At 43.6% G+C, this 17,101-nt stretch overlaps 1 protein-coding gene across 1 annotated transcript in view; it reads right to left on the reverse strand.

The window, feature by feature from the left end:
- DIXDC1 (DIX domain containing 1) overlaps window positions 1-15,115 on the reverse strand; it is a 35,602-nt gene extending 20,487 nt beyond the window's left edge. The window contains exons 1-3 of the mRNA XM_009957667.1: window positions 15,056-15,115; window positions 2,240-2,369; window positions 916-1,041 (exon numbers count right to left, since the gene is read on the reverse strand). Coding sequence (XP_009955969.1) covers window positions 916-1,041; window positions 2,240-2,369; window positions 15,056-15,115 — 316 coding nt within the window. The remainder of the gene's footprint in view (window positions 1-915; window positions 1,042-2,239; window positions 2,370-15,055) is intronic.
- Between the last annotated feature and the right edge of the window lie 1,986 nt (window positions 15,116-17,101).

The following is a 17,101-nucleotide window of genomic DNA, read 5'->3' on the forward strand; positions in this document are numbered from 1 at the left end:
AAAGGTTTGTGTGAATCATTTGAAATCCTAGAACTAGTCAATGTCAGAACTATGACCAGAGCTCTGGAGTGTGTCCCTCAATCTCATGCCTGTATTCTGTCCCATGACCACATGACACCATTTAATTACATAACCAGGTTGATACCTTTGCTCATGTAATACTTTTACCAATATTGCTATCATTTCAACAGTCATGAGCTCACAAGACAACTTGCAACATGACTGAAAGCAGCAGTACAGGCTCCAATCTGCCAGCAGCAGTACTGCGGGAACAGTACTCACTATATTTAAATTCTAAGCCGCTCATCAAGGCCTATAAACCAACAGCTTGTACTCTTCTGCTAACAACAAGGGTCATGCACTCCATGTAGTCCATCTCAGCATTTTTCCCCTCTTTCTCATCTGAAGGACCACAGACAATCAGAACTGTATCCCCTCCCAGTACAGTCAGCAAATAGTAATGCTCAGAGCCTATCTTCTACCTCACAGATCTAGACACACCAGCAATCCTTGTGATATCTGACTAAACCATGCCATAGACATGTGATTTTGCATATTTGGTCTCTTCCCTATTTACAGGCCATGCGAAACAGTATCATGGTCTTCCAGTGGACCAGAAATATTTTTCCCATGTCATTTCACAGTAGCAGGTTTATAAGTTTTTTCAGAAAAAGATTCTGAGTCTGTATTGCTCATTACACCGTTACTCGAACTTCTGATGGCTCAGCAGCAGGAAAAGGCACTTTTGTTTCTGTGCACTGTGCTGCTACCAAAAGCAGTCAAGAATGCAGAATCATTCAACCCAAAATCAAAACTCCCCCACAAACCAACACATTATCTGTTTGATATGAAACAAAGACAAAGACAGATCTTCAACAAATAGAATCATCTGTGGCAACTGCCAGGGGTACATACCTTTTGCTGATGTCTGATGCATGCGGATCTTTTTTGATGCCACAAACTGTAATACTTTCTCCACATTTTCCCTCATCTCCTGCTGGTTGGTGGGGTTGACCTGAATGCCATTCAGCTTCTCACCAGCTAATGGAGTGAAAAAACTTCATTAGAGAAGTGAACTGCTTGGTGCTGTCACAGGAATTGCTATAGGTGTAGGGCCTGATCTTATCTCTTGTCTGGGTACTGCAAGAGGCACGTGTGGCTGCTTCTCCTGCTTATAAGGTATCCAGTACTAGGAATAATGAGGTTGGAGACTGTATTGCCTGACTGCACCCCACACCAGAGCAGGTGGATGTGCCCCAAATGAGGCTGTGACCCTGTGGAGACCCCACACTGGAGCAGGCTCCTGCAGGACCTGTGGTCCTGTGGAGAGAGAGGAGCCCCACTGGAGCACACCTTCTGGCAGGACCTGTGACCCTGTAGGGGACCCACACTGGAGCAGTCTGTTCCTGAAGGACCCCATGGAAAGGGCCCATGCTGGAACAGTTCACAAAGAACTGCGGGCCATGGAAAGGACCCATGTTGGAGAAGTTTGTGGAGAACTGTCTCCTGTGGAGCAGGGAAAAAACTGTGAGGAGAAAAGAGCCACAGAGAACACATAATGAACTGACCACAACCCTCATTCCCCATCCCCCTGTGCTAGTCACGGGGAGGAGGCAGAGAATTCAGGAATGAAGTTGAGCATGGGAAGAAGAGAGTATCTCAGCAAGCAGGTCATATTTCCAAAAATGCCACACACTAACATCATTAGCTAGACATTAGGAAAAAATTTTTCACTGAAAGGGTTGTCAGACGCTGGAATAGGCTGCCCAGGGAGGTGGTTGAGTCACCATTCCTTAATGTGTTTACAGGTCGTTTAGATGTGGTGCTTGGAGATATGGTTTTGGGGTGTACTTGGTAGAGTAGGGTTGATGGTTGGACTCGATGATCTCTAAGGTCTTTTCCAACCTGAATGATTCTATGATTCTACAATTCCTCTGCAAGGTAAATTCCTTCATAACTCCATTCCAGCCTCAGGAAAGTTAAAATGATTGCTGACAGGTTTTAGCACATCTGTTGTAACTGTCTGCTAAAACATAAGGAATTTAATAGAATTGCATTTATGATTTGCTTTATGATTGTTTTCCTTTAAAGTCACTCTTTCCCCCCACCCCCCTGCACGCTCTGACACTGTCATTAACATCTGCCAGTATGCCTGACCAATGTCCAAGCCAAGGCCAGCCTCTTCTACACAAGATCTAAAACTGCAAGATGAAAAACAGTGCCATATGGCACTACTGACCTACAATCTCAACGAGCAAAGCAAGAATGACTCCATCTCGGAGATCTTGTCTCAGGTCTTGGACTGGCTTTATTGTTGGCTTCTTCTTCAGCTGGGAATTCACCCAGGCCACATATGCCTGTAGTTGTTGCTGAAAACAGAAAACAAAACATTTGCACATCACTGCCATTTCAGTGGGAAGTTGCGTAGCTCTCACTTTTCTCTTTCATCTTCACAGATGTCATTGCCTTTTGCCCTTGAAAACAAACACCAACGGTCTCATCCCAAAGCCTGCCGAGCACTAACTGACATCACTGCACACTGTGATGCAGCTCACTCCATGCCAGGACAGGAAGAGCAAGCAGGCAGCAGGACAGGACTCACGATCTAAGCACGGCTGAGAAGAGAGATTCACACTACATTTAATCTAGGTTGGTGCCAAACCAATGCTTTCATCCCCTCGTTTTTGGTGCCAGAATCAGTTCACTCCCAGCATTTTGTGTCCCATCCACACTATTTTCTTTGACATATCAAGAAAGTAGAAAACCCACAACACAGAAGCAAGAAACTCGGTGTTACTTTCCATTAAACTATGACATCTACCAAAACAAACAAGCAGAACAAATTTCCCGGAAGAGACAACAGCCTCTCTCCTTAAGACTCCCAGTATGGCTCATAGGTAATAACTCATGCAAAAAGCAAGAGAGACCCTGTTGTACGGTCCCCTTCCTTCATTTGCTTGGAGCTGCATCAGCATTTCTAATGGCCCAATTTCTATTTCTGTACGTGTGGAAGCTGGCTTGCCACACCACTTAACATCTGCAAGACCTGAGCACAAGGAGCACCGCCTTTCCAGCACGTCATACAGGATTCTGCTTCATAGAGCTGTGCATGTTGCCACAAGGCGAAGACCAAGGAAACCGAAACCCAGGCTTCTGATCAGTGTGAGGACCCATCTGGCCTAAGTGACTGAGAGGCAAAGAGCAGATTCACATGACCTTTCCCCTTCGATCCCCCTCCCAATAGCACTTCCATGGCTAGTAGAAGTGCTGGTAACACTGAAATCCCTTTGGGCAGGGCTGGTGTGGTACATGGAGGGTAAACAAACTGATCCATTTATGGGATTACCTCCCTTTTCACTAAGCTTCCCATTATTCTGCCCATGCAGCAGGTTTTAAGTCTCTATTCCATATTATCTCAGCAATGTCAGTCAGAGTTCACGCTTTTACAGGCCATCAAAGTCACATTCTGATCATCGCTTCACTCTTAATTGTCCTGACACAGGAAATCTGACTTTAATCACACCATGGTTCGGTCTGCTGGTTCAGAAAGGTGACTGGACCTGTACTCAATCAGTTCTCCTCACTCAGCAGAGAGCTGGAGAACAGAACAGAGGAGATGAGCTTGGAGCACTGCCCGATGGCTTTTGAAAAAAAAAAAAAAAAAAAAAAAAGGAAGCAGAAGGGGCAGATGTGATGCAAGCTTGCTGGAGCCGACTTGGCTTGTCACGTGGATTAGATCTGCATGCTCTTCTTTGGCTGTAATGGCAACGATGCAGGTCAGTTTTGCCTGCCCAATTTCAGAGGTCTTTATTTTCTACTTAACACGACTGGGCACTGTGGAGGATCAGCAAGCCATGACTTTCTCTTGCACAAGTTGATGATCCTGTGCTGATTTTCAGAACAGCAGTGCTATCTCTTGCAGCTGCAAAAAGCACTCCCACTTCTTGCAATTGTATTTTAACTGATCATGTGGGCACTGAGGTTGTCTCGCAACAGTCTAATGCCAGAGTCGGAGAGACCACAAGCCTTCTATTACACAGATTCAATAAAGCTTTAATTTATTCAAACAAGCACCAGAGAAAAGAGGTAGGTTTGCTCATAGTAATACAGCATCATTATAGAAACACCTAGATTCATAAGTAAAGACGCACCAAACAGGGTCACAGCACAAAAACTGCATCTGAAGTCTATGTAATTTAGGGAAATAATCGCATTACAGTTGTGTTTACTACCTCGTTGTCATTTTTCAAACCATTTTACAAAGTTCTAAACTGTTATATTGTACTAATTCCACAAGGGCACAGCCCCTTCCAGCCCACAGAAAATTTGCAATTTTTATAGAAATCTATACGGTTCTTCCATTCAGACACTTCTGTTTCCAGTCAAAGGCAAACCAGACACTTTCACTAAGCAGTCTGGTTTCTGTTTCTTTTCTCTGAACATTCTTCATGCATTCACAAGAAAGCATTGTTGGCAAACATTTAGTCCCTCTCTCTTAACAGCATAAGAAGGATGACATTGAAAAAAAATTCTCTCCTCAATCCCAGTGTGTTTACATTTTAAACAATGATTATTAAAAGGAGGATTTTGAGGCAATGGAATATGGATGTCATCGTTACAAGGTAATTTCATACCAGTAGCTGCTTTAATACGACAGACTTACATTTCATTAGGAGACTTACTTTATAGGGAGTTTTGATTGTTTTTTGCATCCCCCCCATTAAAGCATAAGGATGTCCTGCAGAAGTTCAGACAGTTGGACTGATCTGCATTTCCTGATTTTGTATCCAAAAACTAGAAGATGCAATGACTTCAGCAAAAAACTTGGATTGCCGCAAAGCTAACAACCCAGGGAGTAAGCTGTCACTTCTGGCAGCTGAGGTGAGCAGGTGACTGAACTTACAAGAAAATAATAGATATAAAAGTTTAGTGACCTAAAAATGGCAAAGTGGTGTTAAATGCATGAAAGAACAAAGCCCCCAAACTGCTCAGCAGAAATCCCAATAGCAATTTTTATGCTAGTGAGTCAAAAATGCTCTGCTTTACCACTCTCTGCGGCTTCTCCATCAGCTGGCATGAACTGGGCAATAATAAGGACGTTGTGGGCCATACCTTAAAGCCCTACACCTCCAAGACAAGCACAAGGCCTGGATCCACAGCCACGGATTCAGTTTAATGAATCAGACCCATAAAAAAAAGTAAAACACTTGTTTCACTCCCTCAGAACTCCATTTGTTTCAAAACTCAAGACAGCTATCTCAATTCACAACAGAACAGCCCGAAGTACTACCACAGCAACACAATCTGCTACTTGGATGGACATAATTCATGGCATCTATTCTAGAAATTACTCCAGGTATCATCTTCCAGCACAGAGAAGACAAAGATTTGCTAGGATGTATTCTGCCACAAGAATAGCAGCTCTACACAGCCTATTCCACCCCACAAAATACTCCCTAGCCTGTGCTTGTCATTTGGCCGCAGAAATACACCAAAAACTCACGTTCTGCCACCATTCCCGGCTGCAGGCATCCCAGCTCAAACGATACATGTGCCCCACCCATTCTCAAATAGGTTTCAGCTCCTCTTAGTCAGTAAGACTCCAAGGAGAGAAAGGAGGTTGGGAACAAACAAGGAGGTGGATGACATCTCAAAAGTACTCCTCCTTTCCTTTTCCAAAGCTGTCCTCCCTGTGCTTTCACATTGCTTCCTGACAACAGAGTAGGACATGACATTTTGTGCCTTCTAAATAATTAGCAAAAAGAGGCACTAACCCCAGAGGCAGAGCAAAAAGGAGAACACAACCCAGACTGAGTAAAGATGCAGAGTGAGCCTTTGTGCCTAGGAGGCTGGACCAAATAATCCCCAAAACCTGCTCAGTCCCCTGCTCTGACAACCACTCAAATTCTTAGCGCTCATCTTGTTTAACTTTTGTCTTTCTAGTTAAGGGAAAAGGTCCTGTGGGACCTATTACACCAATTCCTGTGATGCTGTAACTAAGCTACTACAGCTTCCTACAGAGCCTCCAAACTTCACAGGATTGAACAAACCCCTAGAGCTTCCCCCTTTTGGTTTATAACCTGGTATGGCTGACAGCTATATCCAAGAGCAATTAGAGAGGAAACAGCTATTGTTCTATCTAGCTTATCCTTTTCCTTCATAATAATTGAATAATTACCTGAATAATTCATCCTTCAACCACTGACCACTCAGGAGTTTCATGCTTCTCCCTGCATTTGGGTTTGAGCTTCTGTTCAGCCAAATCTTAGATGTGATGGGGCTTACCCTGCTCTACTCCTGCACCAGTATTTCTTTCAAAACCAGGATTTTCAGAAGAAAAACATATCAGCCTAGTGTAAGATTTACTATGCAGAGCACATGTTATTAGGATTATGGTGGGTATATTAAGCTTAATCCTATTTATGTTAACACAGCTTTGTGTTCCAAAAAAAGGCCAGGTTTACCTGTACCTTGCAATGGGAAGAGCAATTCCCTTACCTGAAGAAAGCTGGAGCCCAGACTGCTTCAGCTCCTAGGCAGATCCTTGTAGGGTGTTTATAGCCAAGTCACTCTGGAAGCCTTGAAAGACTTTGCAAGGCAGGAGAAGATTTTTAAAGCAAAGCACTAGGGACCACCTGCCATTCTAAAGAAATTCTCAACTTGCAGGCACTTCTGCTGGCAAATTACAGGTTAGCACTTCAATAAGCACAACACAACTGAGAGCAGGCTTTTACTTTTGATTACTTATTCAGCGCATAGCCTGACAAAGTTCCACAGACTCACCAGCTATAGGAAAACAACTGTGGAAGTCAGGAACATATATCTTTGTACTTCAATTGACAGCCAATGATACACAGAAGGAAAATGCTCTTCCAGGGTCAGCACATTTTTTGCAGCATCTGTAATCCCTTACTGATAATTAAAATCAAGTGTCATTATCTAGTATTTTCCGCAGGTGGAAGAAAAGCAGCAGCTCTATTGCAAATCTCCCGCCAGTTGCAGGTGTCCTTACTACTCTCATTTATCCCATGCAATTCACCACCTGCTGCTTAGGGCTTAGATTTCTCCCCTCTCAACCATCAATCAGTCCGGTCTGCCTGACAGTAAATATAGGTAGATCACAATGCTCTGATATGTTACTCTGTCCTTCATTATCAGTGCCATCTGCATTACACTGTATAAGGTTAATTTTTACCTCCTCTGAGATGAGGGTATCGCACATTTTGAAGTTGGCCAAATCTTCATTTTTGGACAAAATCACTCTTTAGCAGGCAGTTGCCTTCAGAGGGCCTGACCTCCTTGCTACCATGTTACAGTAGCCTCCCATGACACTCTCTGCTTATAGGAAAAGATTACTTTTCTGCATTCATTTGATGAATTTGAATCTATCCTTATTGTTGAATTCAGGGAATCAGCCCAGAAGAATAAAGTTTCTCATAGTCTTTGCTCTTCCTTTCTATTCTGTGGACAGAGCCCAAGCACCAGGTCTAACAAGGTCAACAATAATAGCCCGCATGCTATGAGGCTGGTCCCACTCTGAAAGGCATTTAACATCCTGCCTGCTCAGAGCACTGAACCAAATGTCTACAACAGCAAAGCTCAAAGGCTAGCCTAATTGCATCAGGATGTAATGTTTAGAGCTTTGTACGATTTCTAAGCTTTCTGACATTACCTTAATTAGATGGGAACTGTGAGTCAAAATTTCCCATCCAGTGTTTCCCCAGTTTATTTTCTTTTTTCATTTGAGAAGGCCTTTGTAGAAGCAGAAAATAAAAACTCACAAGTGAAGAAAATGTTTCCCTTGGCTCTCAAAGCCAGAAGAAGATTTTTTTTTTCCCTCAAAATTGCTGCCTAAATGTAATTCAGGCAGCTTACCATATTGAGATAGCTTCCAACGCATCCAACAGTGAAAACCACCCAATTATGAACAGAGTGATGCCAGAACGAGCATATGCACCCACAGGACTCCCCTTTCATAAAACTCTTACTTTAAAGCAGGAGATGTAATTTCATTCAAAATAACTTTTGGTCTGACGTGTCGTTTCCAAATCTTCTATAAACAGCCTGTCTCAAGCACAGAAGATGCCGCAGTACAGCGACACAGTTTGGAAAAGGAGGCACCCATACAATCTAGTGCACACCAGGAGACAGAAATGGTGTGCGAGCTTCAAAAGACTAGGAGCTCCTTAACCCTTCACCCATATCTCAGTGAAAACATGGACATTTCCAATACCCTAACATGTCTGGACAAGGATTTTTCACTGATTTGCAGAGACCCAGAAAGAAGGATTATCCCGAAGTCTCAAAATTCTGTTTTCTATAACTTCTAAGGTCAATTTCAAAGACTCAAGAAGCACAAACCTGTGGTAGGAGCAGCCCAACAGTGCCTTTAACCCACGCTATGATCTAGGCACACTCAGTTGGGACTTTCCTCATCTTAATATAAACCATTTCTTTGGTTCAGTGAATTCACCTCAAGCAGTAACCACTGTTTCTCTAGGCAGATTCAATACTATAAAGACCAGTCTTCCGCTTGCTGATCTCTTAGTCCGGACATTTTTGAAACCACTGACTACCACTACACTGACTGCTCAGGTTTGTGCAAAGATTTCAGAAAGTAAGTGCCTGCAACTTTAGAAGGCTTTCGCCAGGTCTTTAAAAATACATTCCCATCATCCTCGGTGTTCAGAACAAATACAAAGGATTAAATCCTCCTCTCTGCATGCAGCTTCCTAAACACAGATCTCGCACAGGGACTGCTTCTGCCCTTCATTCAGAATGTCAAGATAAGGAGGGAGAAGACTGGCAGTTTTTACTCATATCCTGGCAGTACCGTTGAAATGACAGCTGCCTGTGGCATGCTGGCTATACTACCACTTGTCACTGGGACGGGAACAAGTGTCCGGTCTACCAAGAGAGCAGCTCACTGGCAGACTTTCAGATGCTAGCTCAAGTGCTGGAAGGCCTTGAAGGATGAAGTTTAGAGCTGAAAGTGTATTTCACATACTGCCTGAATGCAAATAAGAGCAAGAATTTCCAGAGTGCCCAGCTATCCAGCAGGACATGGAATTTTGGACTGCAAAGTTTTCCACATCTTTCACAGTCCTTTATCCATTAATAGGAAGGGCTTAAGTGTTAAACAGCAAGGCCCAATTCTATTCAAACTCCCTACATTCTTTCTACCATTTTGATCTTTACTTCTCGTTGCACAGCCATTAGCTGTCATGCTCCATTCCAGAGACATACAACTTTCCGTACAGGATGAAGTAATTCTTACCTGTGCCTATATATACTGGTATTTTATTCATTTAGTGTTGCGTTTTAGAATCTACTTGGAAGAGCTTAGTAGATGCAAATGTAAGATCTCTTCAAATAGCTCATGAAGGCAGCAGCACCAATCATATCTGAAAGACAGTTATGCTCAGTACTTTGTAGCAACCTAATAATAACAACCAACCTTGAGTCCCTTCCCAAGAAACCGGGCCTAGGTGGGCAAACAGCAAGAAATGCATGACAGCTTTTTATCTCTGTACAACCAAAGAGTTACTTAATTTGTGCAGAACAAAAGCCTGATGATTCCATTTTCCCTTCTAATATAAGGAACTTTTTCCTTTTACTGATCTTTTGCCAAGACATATCCTTGCTGTCAGACAGTGATCTCACTTGTGCCACCCATCTGCCAGAGAGGGGTATTTTTGTGAGTAGTGTCTAAGTGTGCTTTCTTGAAACAGTAATTTTGCCCGTCACTTTCATAACACCAGACACAAGCATTCTCCCTGCAATTAGTTTTCTACCTATACCTCCTTTAACTCCAATCTCCTGTTTGTAAAAATCCTGGGATTCCTCACTATACCTTCCACACCCACAGCATCAGTTCTGTGCACCCTTTTTATGTTCAGAAATCTGAAGATGGTATCCATTCCTTAAACAAATGTACTCTCATTGCAGGCAGCAACTACTACAGAAGTATACCAGATAGAAAGTCATGTAAAATGAATCTTGCTAAGATGCATTCCTTTGAATCAACAGTCGGACATCCACACCCCAAAATGTCACCGCCATTTGAAGCCAGGTTGCTGCTTTAGAGATAGCTGCTGGAACTTCCGCAATATGTTTTAATGCCTCTGCATTTTCCCCAGTCTGGTATTTTGAGGCCCTTTTCTCACACAGGCAGTGTTTCTACGCAAGCATACAGGCAAAAAGCTGAGCCACAAGAGATCTTTTACTGTAAACTGCCAGTACTTTGGAGCACATGACTCACCCTGAATTATCAAATGGTTCCACTACACCCAAAGTCTAAGGTCTGTCAAAACAAGTTGCACTGAGACATTCCCTGATGCTTCAGAAAAGAAAAGAAGTATTGTTCCTTATTTAGCAGAATGCAGCCACTAGCCCTGTACAGACAGGGAAAAGAAGCTTTGTGAAGAGACCGAGCATACAGTATGACTGAACAGTGCTTTTTGCAGGCAAGAACCTTTCATGTGAAGAAAAGTGGAAGGGACATCCAACAGTGAAGTTGCCTGGTCTAGGACAAAGGGCACTAAAGGCACATTTGGGACACAGACTTTGTTCCTCACTCTGCCAATGACTTACTGTGAATTTGGCATCCCACTTTACCTCTGTGTGCCTCAGTTTCTAGATATAAAGCAGCTGGACTAGTTTTCATGTTCCTTGTAAAATGCTTTGATAACAATAAATCTTTGATCGTCACTGTGCAAATGCACCGTAATACACCCTGCCAAAGGACAGCCACTGCTATGCAACCAAGTAATAGCCTGGCTTAGACATGCAGTGAACCTCAGGCAGGGATTGAATCCTAACTGCTCAACCCCTAATCCTATATAACAGCAAATACATCCTTCCCTTGCTGATAGTCCTATTGCCAGCCAGGCAAAAGGGCTTTGGGAGAAATTGGTAAGAATTCCTGGCTAGAGCAAGCAATTGTCTGCTAAAGTACATCTCCATGTAAATCCAGGTGTGGGAAGCCCCAGCTGTGTTTTCTGATACCTGTACTTGAGGCTTAGCAGAATTACAATGCAGCAGCTGCCCAGTCTCTTGCAGACCAGACAGACAACCTGGGAAGGTTCAGATGGCTCTTCAGACCCCAGCCTTTCTCACTCTGGTCAAGCCTTAAGCAAGTGTGCCTGTCCATCCTGTGGCTTTAACAGTGTAGAGCGGATGTAAAACACTAGCAGACTCATACCAAAACAAAGCTGATGTGAAATGAGACCTGACCCTACTACATGGAAAACAGCAGCATCTTTAAAAGTCATCATGTATTTAGCGAAACCCCAGCTCCGAGGGATTTGGTGCTACAGGGAGCATTTAGTTATGGGCTGGTCCTAATGGGCTGAACCGGACAAGGGAGACAGGAGTCAAAAGAGCTCTCTTGATAGTGAATCCTATTAGCTATAAATAGCACTTATTGCAAGGAGAGGGTGAATGCAAGTTTACTCTGCTAAGATCGCAGTAGCAGAGACATTTTAGTCACAGATCATGCATGTTACACCAAGGGGAACAGAATGGCTAGCAGAACAAGAGAGTAGCAAGTCTATACTGCCAGAAAATTACTTTAACCAGAAAAGCAAACCAAACTCAAACCCAGGTCATTTCCCACCGCAAGGATTCAGATCTCACAGACAGGATGCCATCTTGCACCTCAAGTTCACCAACAGACACAGCAAATCTTGAAGAGTGAGGGAGAAAGACTGTATGTGTGGGAAATCCAGGGAATACCTACTGCAGATGCCACTCAGCTAAGAACCCACTGCTTGAGGGAAAATATTACATGAAGCACTTGGTGAGGGGGTAGGCAATAAGCAGCCCACTTGGGAGAGAACACAGAGCCCTACCTGCACTGCACCACTTCCTGCATGCACACTGCTAGGATGCAGCAGTTCTCACGTAGCAAAGTGTGTAGGTGTTTTCCCCATGTAGACATAGCCTTATCTGGTAACCTCGCAATTCACTTTGCTGCTGTTGGGAGACCCTGATTTCAAAACCACCTCTGCTTGGGCTCTTAAAAATTCACTCTCTGGAGAGGAGCCAATCCCAGGCCTGCCGTTCAACGTAATCTTGGAGGGAAAAAATAGCTATTTCAAATGACTCATGGCACACGAGCAACTACATAATTAAGACTGACAGAGGAAATGATCTTCCAACTTGAAAAAGAGAAGGTATATTATTGTTCAAACACAGACACATTAATGTCTTGGAGCTGCCAGGCCCATTTCTGACACATTTCTGTGTACCCCATCTGTTTTAAAGAACCGACAGAAACGTAAGCACGTATGTCAGATAAACTGCATTTCATTAGGGAGAGAAAACGAGCTCAGGCTATGTGGACAGTCACCACAGAGGAGACCCTGCCCTCTATGGTTCCCTTGCATTATAAACTGCTGCTTTTAGCAGGCATGCATTCCCATGCCACCACCCAGCTGTGGGCTTGAATTATTTAGCTGTCTCAGAGCAGGATGTCTCAATAAACAGAAGGGAAACCTTCAAGGCAGGGTAGTCCATTAATGACAGAGGGACAGGAGCTGCATGATGCCCACAGGGGAGTTCACTGCACTTCAACATTAAACAAAAGTCATCCTGTTTTAAATGTCTGCAGGTGACACTGTCCACAGCATATTTTGGCCAGGGACTCTGAAAGGTAAGAGAAATACAGCGGCCTGAACTTGCAATTTACAGGGCCCCTTCAGCAATCTGCAATTATGTTCATCATGGAGAAAGCATCAGTCTAACAGATGATCTGTGAAGCAGAACAGGCATTAGCTGCACAAGGGACGACTACGCTGCATTCTCCATCCCAGTTCATGAGATAATGAGGCTGATGGGGTGGCTCTCAGCCAGCAGGATGGACACAGAGGGAAAAGAATGCAAAGGAACAAAAGAAACTTGCCTGTAGCACCTTGCTTGTGTTCGGTAACTTTCCAGGCATGGATTATGGACCACAGGGGCAAGACAGAGACACACAATTAATACCCCTAGAGAAACTGGAACTATACCTGCCCTCTAGGTCCCAGGCATGTGTAGGATTGCACCTGAGCTCTGTGCATATGCCTAGGAGCTTGCTAGCATCTTACTTGTGTATGTTAATGCACAGATTTGGAAAGTACATCCTTGTATTTCAAGATATCTAGTCACCAAAAGAGCCACCTGGCCAGAAAAGATGCTCTATCAAAAGACCGGACACTGAATCAGCAAGGCAATTCCTGCAATATCCCAATTCATTGCTCGTATTAAATTAAGCCTGTCTTCTTAGCTTGAATCTGGTTTTATACCCAAACGTTAGGTTTCATAGCCACTCACTTCCAGCATTCTAACATCAGAGTGCTGTGTTGGGATCAGACACCTTGGGACACTCTTTCACATTCAGGGACTTCTATAAATAAGCACCTAAGGTACAGAGAGATAGGGCAGAAGTACAGTTGGTGGATCAAAACAGAAAGCACAGAATTACACCGTTTCTCACTCATTTCCAACTGTGTCTGTGATGTGATGCGTGTCCTTGGCAAGTCACTTAACCTCTCTGTACCATAGGTTCTGCACTTGCAAAATTGGTTTTAATTTTACTTTTGTTATAATGTGAAGTGTGTGATGTGGCAGAGAGATCCCAAGTAGGAGACATGACAGTGCATCAGTTTTTATGGTGGGAGAGGGACTTTTTTCCCACAGCTGAGCAGTCTGTGGGTAAAACCAGACAGTCAGGGTGGGGCTAAAACTGAATGTAAAACTGTTCTTTGTTCCCATTATTAATTATATTATTAATATACAGGTCACTATTAACTTATGCCAGAAAACGATCTGCTGCCCTCAAGCAGAGGAACTGTAAGCTTCAGTGACAGCAGTACCTTTGCTAGCTAAATATGAGACTGAGATACTCTGGGGAGGAGGGGATGGAGTATTTACACAGTTACACAGAGCAATCAAAGGAGACCTGTGGCTGATGTGAAGCTGTACGGCTGAAGTTTCATACCCAGTTTGTTTTCCCTGCAATGACTGGTGCTGTTAAGCCCAGGAGGGATGTTCATTTTCTGTGAAGAATGGAGTATGGGGCTAGAACAGTCAGGTGGGGGCTAAGCTTTGCAAGGGTGAGGATCCACTAAACACAAACAAAAATAAGCTGTATGCTCTAAGAAAGAATAAAACACACCAAGAGACTATCCCTGCCTCCCTGCCACCAGGTGAGAAAGCAAATAGCAGCCACTGCTTGTTTTCAGCACAAGCCCCTAATATATTTCTTCCTTTTCAGCTTACAGACAGGAAATCATGCTCCAGCACGGTCTGGATGATGCACAGCCAGGCAGTGGCTGATCTGGCATTTTGTGCTGAGTCCATAGAGAGTCCAACAGAACTAATTTTTTGTGCACCCTGAAGAGGGAAGCTGACAGCAATCAGCACTCCCCATACAGTTACAGGACTCCCATCCCTGGAATTTCTTGGTACTTCTCACTCCTTCTTTTATGATTTCTTAGTCTCCCTAACAGCAGAGTAAGTAAATAAAGAACACTTTTAAAATTAGATTTTCCTGCCCAAGATGAATTTCCATCCCCTAGAGATTCAATCTACAGAACAAGACAGGGAAAAAAACCTGCCAGCCTGCTCTTTGTCAGCCTCTCCCAAGAAATGTGTGTCCACAAAGAGATTTACAGGCTTTCCAACAGCCTTCAGACACTGAGACTTCTTTTACCCAGGAGAGGAGTCAATTCTACAAAATAAACTGCGCTCCATAACCTTGCTGCAGTTTATATTATTCAGTAGTACAACAGTAAAGCATTGTGAAGAGAATAAAAACTCCGAGCTAAAAACACCAGCTGTAAAACAGCCACAAACTCTTCAAGAAACTATTGCTGATTTGCAGACCCCAGACTGAGCTGCCCAGTATGCCCTCCCGTTAGTAAGCAGCTCTCCCACCCTGAAATCGTGCTCATTTTTCTCCTTCTCTGTTCCTCAGAGCACTGGGAAACGTAACAACCCCTGAGAGATGTTGCACAAAAGCATGCTTCCTTGCCCCGGAAAGGTCTGTGTGAGACTTGGGACATGCATTTACCTCTGTGAAGCCCTCCTGAAGAATATCCAGTAAATTCCCCCTGGCCAAACAAGCGAGCATTCTCCACGAGCCCGGCGACGGGCGAGGGTCTCAGAGCGCACCGGGCAGATCCTCCAGCTCTGGGCAGGACTTCTTCCTCCTCCTCCTCCCAAAGACAAAGAGTGGGAGCGCATCAGGAACCGCGTTCATAGTCCCATATGTGCAGCCCGTTACTGCACACGGAGAGGGGAGCCGAAGTCAAGGCTTGCACTGGGCATGCTCGAGAGGGAGCTGCCGGGGGAGCCACGGGAGAGATGTAGATGTCACACGGTTCCCGTGGAAACGCTCCGGCTTACAAGATGCAGGCCCAGGGCCCAGTTGGGGAAACATCTGAAACCCATTTCCAGCGCTCGCGCTCACACAAAACCTGCTGCGTAGAAGAGATTTTTCAAACCCACCAAAGGCAGCAAGCCCTGCGTGGCGTGGGGGCAGGGAGGGAGCCAAAGAACGGCAAACAGCAGATGCGTCGTTTAGCTCGGAAAGCGAAAGGGAAGATTGAGAGAGCTCTAACTCTCAGCCATTGTTCTGCAGCCCCAAAGAAACAGCAACGTTGTCCGCAACCCGGTAGAGACAGGAAACTGCAACCCAGGACACAGCACAGCTAGTGACATTTGCACAGCTCTCGGCCCTGCTCTAGCTGCCCTGGCAATGAAGTCAAAAGAAGAAAAAAGACAGAAAACTTTCAAACGAGAATTAAATACAATCCCCAGCAAATTTTCTAAATCAATAATAACTGCATTCATTTCAGAAACAAGTATCAGATATCTCCAGCCAAACTGCATCTCACCTTACAGGAAATACCCAAGGGGAAAAAAACAAACAAACAAAAAAAAAAAACACACAAAGAAAAACCTCTTAGAATGGATGAAGACCCCTTCTGCCGGGGGCTCTGGTTGCCAGTCCACAGAGCAACACTGCAAATACTGCTCAGTGATACCAGACTGTGCCTTCAGATTTCAAAATATCTGGCCGAGTATTTCTAAGTGAGAGACTCATTTAAAAACAAACATGTTTTTCTGCCTAAGTATTGAAGCTTCTGGAGGAAAAAGCAATCATATTATTTTAGCGTTGTACCCTGTCACATATGGAGACACAGCTGAAATACAGAAAGACAAGCAACAGGTACTTTCCCTCTGTGACCGACTCAAGTAATTCAAAAAGGAGTCAGCCCCCACACCTCCATGACATAAGTTTTAAATTATTAATGTTTGCCTTCCCTACTTTTCATAATTCAGTGGGAAATGAGAATCTTATGTTTGCATTGATTGTAATATCACATCTGTTAAGCGAAACAACAGATTACTGCGAGGCTTTGCATAAAGTCTTGTAAGCTGGCAATGCTGATGGTTAGTACCTTGATCCATTTTGAGACTCAAAATGCCATTAAATAGACAATAATAAATATCTCCATTTTCTTGTGATGGATGCAATCAAGTAGCTTATGCCTTTGCAATTTCAATAAAATTTCATAGAAAAACTGAATAAGTGTTTTTCCCATCAGACAGAAAGTGACCTAACAAAAAACCCCACAAAACCAAACCAAAAACAACCACCACAAAACACACTCCGAGCCTTTTCTGAGCAGTTAATACTTATATCGAAGACTTCTAATATTAACAGATAAGGATACTGAGATAATCCCTTTCCTATACCACTTCAATTTCTGGAACAAAAAAAATTAACCCTGGATGTACTGAAGTAAAATCAAATGCACTCTGAATGCGCAGAGAGGTTGCAGATGGCTGTTAGGCATTCTCTGATTGTTTTTATAATTTGCTTATGAATTTGATAGCAGATTAAATATTTTATGCTCATAATCCGTGGAAGCTCTAGATGTTTACACTTGTCCCTTGAGGATCAGAGAAGCCAAAGTCAGGCAGTCCCTAGCCACAGACTTCACACCGGAGACAACCCAAATTTACAGGATTTAAAAAAAAAAAAAAAAAAAAAAAAAAAAAAAAAGAAAGAGATAATCTGTTCAAACAGAACAGAAATGCAAAGCACAAA

The sequence above is a fragment of the Leptosomus discolor genome, chromosome 22, assembly GCF_034619465.1.
Source record: "Leptosomus discolor isolate bLepDis1 chromosome 22, bLepDis1.hap2, whole genome shotgun sequence".
Taxonomy (NCBI): domain Eukaryota; kingdom Metazoa; phylum Chordata; class Aves; order Leptosomiformes; family Leptosomidae; genus Leptosomus; species Leptosomus discolor.